Source organism: Mus caroli, chromosome 18 (assembly GCF_900094665.2).
Source record: "Mus caroli chromosome 18, CAROLI_EIJ_v1.1, whole genome shotgun sequence".
Taxonomy (NCBI): Eukaryota; Metazoa; Chordata; class Mammalia; order Rodentia; family Muridae; genus Mus; species Mus caroli.
In genome coordinates this window covers 60,495,018-60,507,366 of record NC_034587.1, presented here as the reverse complement: position 1 = coordinate 60,507,366, position 12,349 = coordinate 60,495,018, and the positions used below count along the sequence as shown (strand labels likewise).

The following is a 12,349-nucleotide window of genomic DNA, read 5'->3' as shown; positions in this document are numbered from 1 at the left end:
CTTATGACCTGTGGCTGCTAGTGGTTCAGGGAATCTCTTAAAGGATGTAAAACAATTCCAGGTAGAAGAGACCGTAGCATAAGCACAGAATCACTTAGCAACAAGGCAAACCACTGACGTTACATTTGCTTATTTTGCTAGCAGAACTAGTTTTGTATCTCTTCACAGTCGTGTTAGCATGTGGCAACACAGTTAAGAACACTTGGTATTCTAACTGCATGTCAGTCACATGACATCACAAGCGATGGCACATGCACAGACACATTCTGTAGCTGGGATGTTTACTATCAGTACAGCAAAAATGATGGATTTCTGATGTTGCTCTTGCTCTTAAAAATATACTGCCAGTTTCATTACTGGTTTGTTCAAAGGGAGGTTAGCTGCATGAATTTCAAGCTATTGTTTGACCAGATACATGTGAAAGTGCTATTCTTTTTTTTTTTTGTTTTTTTTCGAGACAGGGTTTCTCTGTGTAGCCCTGGCTGTCCTGGCACTCACTTTGTAGACCAGGCTGGCCTCGAACTCAGAAATCCGCCTGCCTCTGCCTCCCAAGTGCTGGGATTAAAGGCGTGCGCCACCACGCCCGGCTTATTCTTTTTTTTTTAAAGATTTATTTATTTATTATATGTAAGTACACTGTAGCTGTCTTCAGACACCCCAGAAGAGGGCATCAGATCTCATTACAGATGGTTGTTAGCCACCATATGGTTGCTGGGATTTGAACTCAGGACCTTCGGAAGAGCAGTCAGTGCTCTTAACCGCTGAACCATCTCTCCAGCCCCGAAAATGCTATTCTTAAACCTATTCTCCATCCTGTTCCTGTACAAAGCCTTTTGGATGGCACTGTGTTCTTATTATGAGGCTCTTGACATACTGGGAAACAGCAAAGTCTTGAAAAGCATTTTTTAATCACCCAAAATTGAGAGTCACAGAGAGGCTCGAAGGTCCTCAGCTGTCTCCACTCTAGTCGTGATGCCCTCTGCTGACTCAGCTGGACACTGCAGAGCCATGCTCACCAGGACCCCGACTGAGATGCTCTGAGCATCCGTGTCCTGACCTACAGTTGAGAACTGCCTACAGCTGCTCTTCACTATCACAGCTGTGCTTCACGGGCTGCTGCCTCAGACTGACCTGAGGGCCTCTCTCAGCTCTCAAGGCACTGCTGGACCTCTACATAAACTGAGTCAGAAAGGCCGTGGTGGGAGCTGGGCAGCAGGCGGTTTTTAGAGATCCCAGGTGATTTCAATGTGCAGCGCAGTCTGGTAACCGCCATCATAAGGGCCTTCTGTGAGTGGAAGTTCCTCAAAGACCACCACTCATCCTCCGTCCTCCAACTGGGACCCTAGGCGTGGCCACAACCATTCTTTTAGAGCTACCTTGCAGCATCCTGACAGGACTGTAATTCTGCAACAGTAAGAAAATGCACCCTCTGTTTCCCATGTGCCTTTATTCTAGCCTATCACAACTGCACATTTAGCCCCTCTTTCTCTTTGTTCTTGGCTTCCTCTGCCCTGAGCCTCTGTCACTCCCAGCTCCCTCCTGCAGTGCCCTGCATCCCCATAGATTTCCCTTAAATGCACGAGCATTTCCTCATTTATCAATAACCAATTCTCCTTTCTCGGGCTCCTCCCCCCTGCTGGCTTTGTCCTCAGCCAAGGGCACTCTCTGCTGTCTCCAAAACTACATATCCGCCTAACTGCTCTCTTGCTCCTCCCATCTCCTCTCATACAAACTTCTCCTGGTCTTTCTATTTCCACTTTAATGTCTGCTTCAGTCCTTTACAGCCCAGCCTTGCCCTTGGAAAGACGGCCTGAAGAAAGGATACCTGACCTGACTGACAACCGTACCTGGTCCTTGGAGGTGGAACGCTGACTACAGTTCACACTGCCATCTCCTCTACATTGCACCTCTTGCTTTTGCTGACCAGCACGTTCTCCTGCGTCTCCTCAGATATTCTTCCCTCTTCCTCCTACCTAATCCTTCCTCAGCATGCTCCCTTTAAAGCCCCTATTTCTAAGTCTGCATATCAATGAATGATCTCACTTACTCCATAGAACTAAGAACCAGCCATATATACTTTTTCAGATATACATTTATTTATAAATGTGGATATATTTATATATATATATTCATATATACTTACATATCCACATATAGCATATATCATATGTATTCATATATATGATATATGAATAAATGCATTTGTATATTCATAGGTGTTCCATATACTTACATATGTGTATATAGATGTGTATATATATATATATATATATATATATATCAAGAATTCATCAATATATGCATCCCTTTACCCTACCAATCCCTCAAGTTTCAGACCCTTAAATTACACCACCTGACAAACATCCTGACATATGTAACACACAGGCACTTCAGGTTTACCATAAACCAAGCAAACAGCTCTTCACTGTCCCTATAAAACCTGCTCATACATTCAATATCAGACTTTTGATAGAGCCACTTCCCAGTCAGTCAATCAGGGGACCTTTGGATAAACCTTCCTTATTACTCAGACCCAATCAATCATCGGCTCCCACTGAATACAACTCAATTCAACTATTGAGTTTAAATTCTCCACTGTACTCCTTCCTATCAAATCTATTGACTGGCTTTCATGTAAAATTCCATTTGAGTAAAGAACTCTAAAGATTTTTTTTTTTTTTTAAGTTTTGAAAGCCACTGAGGTAAAAGGGAAAAATTTCAGCATCTTCCCTGGTACAAGATGAACTCAGCTTTCTTCCTTCCCACCACTACTGGCCTCCAGCTGAGCTCCAACAGTGACTGAACAGAGTCTCTCCACTTCCTTCCTGTGGAACACAGTGCAACCCTTCTCCATTCAAACTCTAAATATGTTCCGCTTATCCTTCCCCCAAACAGCCAATCACGATCACCCCGGGCTAGGAGGACGTCTGCAATACTTTCAGCATGTCTCACCACACCATTGCAGACAGAGTTTTCCAATTTATCTGTTCATATTTCCTGAGAGTAAATATCATGTCTTATTCATTTGGCTCTCCAGGGCCTAACACAGTACCTAACTAGTCAATAAATGCTTACTGAACTGGACTGATTTAATTATTTTGCAGCATAAACTATAAAAGTCAAAAAGTTTTAAAATATTTTATATGGTCTAATAAAAACCAGATTTTTTTTCACAAATACTAAAAGAACTTAATTCTTCAAATTGATAGAATATTTATAATTAGTCAAAAACCTTTATACGTCTATCATAATAACTTCAAAGTCTTACAGTGGAATTAAAGATGAAGAACCTCACATGAGGGCTAAGAGGAGCTGGCTCCTGAGGTCATAGTTTGAATCTCCTTAGTGCTCCTTGGTAACCTATAACTACATTTATAAGGAGTGATTTAAAAAACCTGATGTATTTCACATACATTCCATTGCTATGTTTTCCCTTTATAAAAAAATATCTTCTTAGCGTATTTCCAAAGCAAAACACAATCTGAAGTTAAAAACGTCACAGAACAAACCACCTTACCTTGGCTCATGATATAATGATGCATTAGACTGACTATGCACTACACAGGCTAATCAGAAATCCACTCAACAGCTCCTATGCAAAATGCACATGACCAACTCGACATTAGGACCAAAGAGTTCTGTCGGGTAGTACCTTGGATATTCATTATTTAAAGATGCTACAAAATCATCATAAATAAACAAGTCATGTTTAAGAATTCTTTAAAGCAGGAAAATAACCCAAAAACAATATAATTAGCAAAACAAGTTCTTGTTGTTTATTTACAACTTTTAATCTAGTGTTACTGATTAATTGAATCATTGATATTGTATTCATAGAAATTTAAAACTCACTTGTTTCAAACTAGGAAAAAATGTTGACGTGAGTTGAAAATTTTGAAGGTATTTTACTCCAACCTATAAAATATACATATATGATATACACTCATATACACATAAAAGAGCACATGCCTGTACACCCTACAAACAATGTTCCTTCATATATGTGTGAAAAGTGAACATGCTGTAACAGGTGAGTTCAAATGTCAAGCTTACACACTAACATGTGTAAGGCCCTGGGTGAGGCTCAGCAGTCAACAGAGAAAGACGACATATAGAGTTATTATCTGAGAAAACTGTTAAGACTGATCTTAGAAGGAGACATGCCACAAAAGCTCTTCCTAGCTTATTTCAAGATGAAGTAGCAGCTGCTGTTATTTGTGATCATTAGCATCTAGATGGAACAAAGAGTGGTGACATTTGGCACTGTAAAAAGTCCACATATTTGTTCTGTAATGATTCACGTGGTTTGTCGCATACTTTCTCTTTGAAACCCTTGTAAACATGTAAAAGCTGTTCTTAGCTCTAAGGACCTGATGAGTGAGTGCTGAGCACCACCTGCAGATTCTAGGGAGAACTAACAACAACGGAATAAGGTTCCATAAGAGACCACCATGAACTTCAATCAAATGAGCTAATGAGCTCACCTGATGGAAGACAGACAGCCTCAGACACAAGACACTCTGGAAACTCCCAGTAAAGTGAGAACAAAAGTAACTGAAACACTACATATTTCAATGGTTAAAAGACAAAGGAAAAAGAAAAGCCCTGTCTTAAAGGAACAATAATATAAATAATATATAATTGCTCATAAAAAATTGAATATAATATCACACCTGCCTGAAGTCCCAGCTCTTAAGAGACAGAGGCAGAAGGATTACTGAAGTGTGATATTGGATTAGATACAGGGCAAGTTCCATACCAGTCAGGGCCTCACAGAGACAGAGACAGAGACGCAGAGACAGAGAGACAGAGGCATTTGAAAGAAAGAAGAAAGAGAGAGAGAGATTAGACAATGGCCAGTGGATTGGACATGGCCAGGGCTAACTGTGACAAAGAATGGCAGTAAGCAAGGACTAGAAAAGAAAGAGTGAGAGGAGCAGAGCGAGAGAGTGAGCGAGCGAGCAAGAGAGAGAGAGAGAGAGAGAAAGAGAGAGAGAGAGAGAGAGACATAGAGAGAGCGAGAGCGAGTGAGAGAGAGAGACAGAGAGAGAGAATGCTGAGAATAGCAAGAGCTGCAGAATGGTGAGCCTGGCTGGGTTCTGAGAAGAAGGAGTAGCCCAGAGATGCAGGGGCCACAAGAGTGGCTTGGGGGCTTGAGATGTGGATGGCCACTGAGAGAGCCAGGATGCTTGAGACTCTTGGTATATGCTTGATATATGTTCCATATGCTGACAGGTGCCACAGGTTTAGTGTTAACTGAAGACATCCATGTGGCCCCTCCCTCCTCTTTTTGGCCAGGAGTAATGGAAACGACCAGCACCACAAGTTCCTACAAACACACACACACACACACACACACAATACACTGCCACCTAGAAGAAGCAACCATCTCTTGCTCTAATCATCCTCAGGATACTCCACAGACTCAGCTGGTGTCTCTGAAATACTCCTGAGAGACAGAACCTTCTTGCTCTTTTCTGTGAAGAACTGTTTGTTCAACTCACACTGGAGTGCACATGCCAGCCCTTCTTTATCTTCACTGCCTCATCTCATCTCTGACCCTGATGACCGCTCACTGTACCAATACAGTAGTCCTACTACTTTCCCTTGACAGCACTGATTACTACTTAATAGATGCTCTTACACATGGAAAAGTCTTCTTTAATGAAAATCTTTCAAAATTGTTCAACATCATAGAATTCCCTGTTAAACCCTCGGCTTCGGAATCAAGTTCCTTCACAGTATGATCTCAGTCTACACTTGCAAACAAACTTCTTCCTGAATGCCTTAGGCATGTTACAAGTAATCGTCACAGATAAGGTAGTTAGGCTATATTAAATACTGAAAATAAAAAGAAGCACTTGATGCCTTCCCATTGGAAGTTTAGTACAGACAAGAGGAAAAACAAGATAGAAAAAAAAAAAAAAATCAAGTCCCCATGCAAAATTGTACCAGAAGCAATCTACAGATCCAACCCAATCCCCATCAAAATTCCAACTCAATTATTCACATATATTGAAAACACAATCTTCAACTTCACAGGGAAAGAAACAAAGAAAAATCCAAGCTAACTAAAACAATCCTTAATACAAGAAATGCTGGAGGTGTTGCCATCCCAGATTTCAAATTGTACCTCAGAGCATTGTAATAAAAACACTATGGTATAACCATAAAAGCAGACATGGTGATCAGTGAACTAGAACTGAAAACCCAAATGTAAATCCACACACCTATGGATGCATAATTTTTGACAAAGAAGCAAAAACTTCATGCTAAAGAGAAAACAGCATCTTTAACAAGTGGTGCTGGTCAAACTGACTGCTGCGTGTAGAAGAATAAAAGAGATATAAATCTATCACTCTGCACAAAATTCAGCTCCAGACGAAGAGCCTCATCATCAAACCAGATGGACTTGAACTCACTGTCACAGGAAAGGGCTTTCTGAAAAGGACAAGGATAGCCAAGGCATTAAGACTAACAACCACATCCGGCATGGTGGCACATGCCTTTAATTCCAGCACTTGGGAGGCAGAGGCAGGCGGATTTCTGAGTTNAAAAAAAAAAAAAAAAAAGACTAACAGCTACTAAACTGTGCCTCAGGAGGCTACAAAGCTTCTGTATGGCAAAAAACAGCATTATTTGAGCAAAGTAGCAGCCTAGAGAATTAGAAAAAAATGTTATCAATTGTGTATGCAGCAGGTTTAAATATACAGAAAAACTCAACAACCCAATTTTAAAGCAGGGCATATAAATAAAAAGTTTTTCTCAAAATATGAAACACAAGCTGGGTGGTGGTGGCATACACCTTTAGTCCCAGCACTCGGGAGGCAGAGGCAGGCGGATTTCTGAGTTTGAGGCCAGCCTGGTCTACAAAGTGAGTTCCAGGATAGCCAGGGCTATACAGAGAAACCCTGTCTCAAAAAACAAAAAAACAAAAAAATATGAAATACAAATAGCTGACAAACACTTCCTGAAAGTCTGATATCCTCAGCCACTGGGGAAATGCAAATGAAAGCTACTCTTGCCTTTCACCAAATGGCAGCAGGTGCTGGAGAAGCTTCTATAGAAAGGGGACATTACTGCTGGGACAGCAAGCTGGTAGAGCCACTGAGAAATCAGTGAGGAGGCTCCTCAAGGAGCTGAGAACATAACTACCTGTTAGCCAGCTACAAGTTTCCTGAGCTTAAGCTCACAGGACACTAAGGGTAGAGAGACCTGCTGTCTTGGTTAATGTTCTATTGTGATAAAACACCAAGACCAAAATCAACCTGGGAAAGGAAGGGTTTGTTTGGTTTAAACTTCTGCATCACAATGCATAATCAAAAGAAGTGAGAGCAAAAACTCAAGGCAGAGACCTAGAGGCAGGAACTGAAGCAGAGGCCATAGGCTGCTTATTGGGCTGCTCGCCATCCTCAGCCTGCTTCCTACACAACGCAGGAACAACTCCCATCAGTACTCCCACATTAATCATTAAGTAATCATGAGGACACCCTGGAGGCATGTGCACAAAGCCAGTCTGATGGGATGTCTCACAAACAAGAGACCCTCTTTAAAAAAGACTCTAACGTGTGTCAAACTGACATAAATCTAACCAACATACCTCTCACCTGGTTCGCTGCTGCTCTGTTTAGGAATTGGAAACAGCCTATACATCCATCAACTGATGAATGGATAATGAAAACATGGTACATGTACACAATGCAATATTCTTTAACTGTTAAGAAAAACAAAATGTAAACACTTGCAGGTAAATGGACAGAGCTAGAAACAACTGTCCTGAGCGACGTAACTCAGACCCAGAAAGGCAAATGTTGCGTGCTTTCTCTCATATGTGGATGTTCGCTTTCAATCTTTAGATAGGTGTGTCTTATTTAGAAACTCCTCATAGGTTAAATAGCTTGGAAAGGATCAGAGGATATGAGGGCTGGTCCAAGGAAGGGAGAAACAGAAATTAACACTATAAAGGGGAAAAGGGTAAATTAGAATTGGAGGATTAAATTCAGAGGGGAATGGGAGGACAATGTAAAGGAGGGGCTATGGAGAGGCATAACTAACACTAACAACCTTCTGAAAGACCATTATGGAAATCTGCTGTGGTAGAAGCTTCCTAAGATATATAACGTATGTAAATGGAATTTAACTGGGGCCACCATATAATACAGGAGGTAATGAATAAACTAGACATCATATGATATGAAGTGAAAACCCCAGGAGTAGGAAGGAGTTGCATCCTGTTGAGTCGTTGGCCAAAGGGAACCCCCAGACCACACCTCGAAACATTACAGGCAACTGCCAATATTGCTGGTTACCTTCTACAACCTGAAGGTAAGTCACCGAAGATACCATTTACATCACTGAACATGAGAGCTCAAGTTGGTGCCCAACTAGAAGCTTTACCCCTACAGACTCGCACTCACAGCACTGGAAGATGATATGTTCTCAGAGATGATAGCAGAAAAGAGCAATCGCTCATCTCCCCAAGCTATAAACAGTAACTCGCCTGCAAGACAGACTGGGGCAATAGCAGCATCGATGTTATGTAAGTAACCAAACGTGGGATGGAACTCACACTTCACAGTTAATGAGGCCAGAAACTGTGACTAGAGAGGGCTGGGCATTGGGGAAAACCTACTATTATTATTCTGCTAACTAGACACAGCAACAAAATGACTCCTAATGACATACTGCTACATCCACGGGTCAGTTCATTGCTCTGCATTCATCAGAGAAGCTGCTTTTTCAGTACATCCTAATTCACAAAAAGACCTACAGACAATGTGAAGACAGTCAGAAGCCCTAGAGATCTCAGCCCTAAAAGGAATGTTTTTAGCAAACCCCTCGCCACAAGGTTTAGGAATCTATGTGGAAGAAGTAGAAAGATGCTAAGAGCTAGAGGTGGTGATGATTTCTACCAAGCAGCCTCTTCGGGCCATCAGGGCTGATGCACGTATGAACTCACTGTGACAGCGTGCACGACCAGTGAGAGAAACCCTTAATGGTACAGCCAACATCCATTTTTCATGAAGTGATTATCCTCCTGCAGCCTCAGCTGCCTAAGCCTTTCCCCCTCCTATAACTGTCTACTGTGTAGGCAAAAATTACTCTCCAGCAACTATCTCTGCTTCCATCGCTAATTGCACTATAAAATACACTATTAAAAGAGGGACAAACAAGACTGTAAAAAAAAAAAAATTACCTAATGAACCCTGACCACTTACTAAAGCCATTCATAAAGAGCACTACACTGCTTATTTTTCTTTAGCTTTCCAGCTATGTGTTAGAAAATTATTTTTCTAATCTTGCATGTCTAGGAGCTACTACCATCAAGAAATATAAGAATGTATCTTTTGTTCCTTAAAGATAACAACATGGACAAATTCTTTAATACACTGTTTTTCACATTTGTACAAAATGAAAGTGGTGCCACACTGTATGAGACAATGACTTCCTGGGCCAAGTACAGGATTCTTTGAAACAAAGGACAAGCATGGCAACAGACACATTTAAGCTGTGATTTCTCCTCAAACTTTAGAGCATGGACCTGAAGGTATGGAGAAAAACCACCGAAGGATTTCCAAAGTCCAACTAATGAAATATGAACCACAACTGAGCCGATAAAACATTAATGTCTTGGGGAAAGAAAGGATGATCAAAGGGTGGTATCACTGCCAATTATGGCGGCTATGGGTCAGTGGGACAGCGGTGGATTCTCTTCCACTGCCAGCATTCCCTAACTCATGATGACTGTCAGTTTACAGGGGAGACTTTCAAACCCTTTCAGTTTTATACGCAAGTTTAACCATTATGAAAAAACGGAAATCAAGAAGAAAGCCACAAAATAAAGAGCAGTTTAGCGTTTCCAAATGAAGGATGGGGGACCAGATGAATGGCCTGGCTCTGCTGCAGCTCATTAGTAGGACATCCTTCTGGCAAACAGAGAAGCAGCAAGGGTCTGGATTGCAAGTATCAGTTCGGAAAATTGAATTGAACTTAAGATTACACAAAGGGTTTAAAAACTGTGGTTTTTTTTTTTTATAATATCAAACCAATATCATTTAGTACAGTAAAAATAATTTTAAGATTTTGATGGGTAAAAAAAACCCTTTTATTTGATAAAATGCTCAGGATTGGAAACAGCTATGTTACTAGATAACCTTGCATGGAACCCAGGGACAATGAAGCTACACACCACGCTCACCTTGTCAGAGGCCTCAGGAGCCAAAAGGTTGGTTGCAAGCGCCTGCAGCTTATGCTGGGCCACATTTTTAAGGGCGGCGAGACTCCGTCTGGTCATGGCTTGTTTCAGGTTGACTGCTGGATGACTGAGAGAGTCTACAGCGGCAGGAACGGCTTCGTCACAAGCGTTCAGTATCTCCACTGCTGTGATTCCCATGGCACAGCGATCCAGCGCACCTGGAAGGCAGCACCTCCACGTGGATTACACAATACTATCAACTTGTGATTTCATTGTTCAGGTACAGAAAAAAGTGGTACAGCACATTAGGAGGGATGTCTTCTTAGTATTTACCCACAAATATCCCCTTGTACTTCCTCCATAAACTAATCTTCCATGTAGAGCCCACAATTCTTCCTCTCCCCCAAGTCTTCACAAACCTTCCCAGTAAACTCTAATGAAGGCTTTAAGAACCTCTACCAGGCCTTTCCCCTCATCTGTTTCCCAGGAGAGTTTTCTTAACGAGTCTACTGCTTTCACACTCTTTACAAACACTAAACTCAATGATCTTACCTCACTTAGTCTTCTACCAACATTTATACAACTATAACAAAAACCCTCAATAAAATGGGTCCATTTTCTCCTTCAATAATGTCGGAAGCTTTTTTTTTTTTCAAGAAAGCATCCACAGAACAGAAATGCAAATGTTGTGTCTTCTCCATTTAGTATGCAAAAATTTCTTCTTCATTGCTGGTTATTAAATCCTGTGCCTCGTTCACACTAGGCAGGAAGAAAGCACTCCACCACTGTAGGATCTGTTGGGTTCTTAGTTCCATCACTGCAACGTTTCTCGTGTTTATAAACTATTTTATATATATATATATATATATATATATATATATATATAATAGTATATAGTACTTTTTCTACCCACAGCTACTACAAAGCACCTCATCTGGCCTTCCCTTCTATTTCTTAATTATTTACTGATTGATTGATTGATTCCAATTTCAAGACAGTTTTTCTATGTAGCCTTGGCTGTCCTGGCACTCACTCTATAGATCAGGCTTCCCTCAAAACCTCTGTCTCTCAGTGCTGAAATTATAGATGTGCACTGTGGCCCCGTTTACATATTTCTTTCTTAAGTTAGAACACAAACTTCTTCCAGCATAAATGTCGTCCCCACTTTTCCCAGATTATTTTATCAGCTTCTCATTTTCTGTTTTATTTTTCGTTACTTATAACTACCAGCATATCAACTGTTTATTAAACATCTTTAAGATGAAATTATTCTTATGTGTATGAATGTTTTGCCTGCATGGGTGCTCTGTGCACCACAGGCATGCTTAGTGCCTGCAGAGCCTAGGAGAGGGTGTCAGAACCTCTGAACGTAGAGTGTCAGAGTCACAGGCTGCCAAGTAGGCGCTGGGAACTGAACTGGAGGCTTCTGCAGCAGCTGCAAGTGCTCCTTACTGCTGAGACAGCTCTCCAGACCCTTCCTTAAATGTTTACAGGCCTCTTCAAACTCAGAACGCTGAAGTACCCAAGAGCTAGAGAGTTGAAGGTGATTCTCTCACTCTAAAATGTTTATGCTCACTATTTGTAGGTTAATGAGACACATAGTTAACAGCTTATAGTAGTTCTTGCAAATCCATGGGGAGCAGGGAGGGGAAGGCCAACAAATAAAAACGGAGAAATCACATTTGAGATGGGAGATACATGTTTTTCCTCCTCTTGATGTGCAAGCTGTAGCTAGTGATATACAGGCCCCTAGAGAGTTGGGAAGGCACATCATGAAGGTATTGACATTATTTATTTATTAAATTTATTTATTTATCAAATCAATAAAAAATGAAGCACTATAAATCAGATTCAGGCAGGATTTGATGTATGAAATGTATTTAAACTCCAAAGAGCTACCTTAGCCATCCTCATAGTGTTTGGGGAGACACTCAAGCCTAACGCTCCTCACATGGACTGGGAGCTTTGCTGTTAGCATGAGAACCAGCTCTGCTGATTTTAGGTTAGATGCCCTCAGTCATACAGTCATACATTAGTTGCATTTCTTCTTTTCAAAGGCATAGGGCTTGCTTGAAGCTTTTCATCAGTAAGGGTTATGTTGGCTTTAGTTTTATCGTGTGTGTGTGTGTGTGTGTGTGTATTATTTTTTTCTTT

At 41.1% G+C, this 12,349-nt stretch overlaps 1 protein-coding gene across 2 annotated transcripts in view; it reads right to left on the bottom strand.

Moving 5' to 3' along the window:
* The window catches only part of Wdr7 (WD repeat domain 7), a 272,657-nt gene that overhangs the window by 209,379 nt on the left and 50,929 nt on the right, over positions 1-12,349 (bottom strand). For both annotated transcript variants that reach the window (XM_029471767.1, XM_021150163.2), the window contains exon 14: positions 10,199-10,413. In XM_029471767.1, coding sequence (XP_029327627.1) covers positions 10,199-10,413 — 215 coding nt within the window. The remainder of the gene's footprint in view (positions 1-10,198; positions 10,414-12,349) is intronic.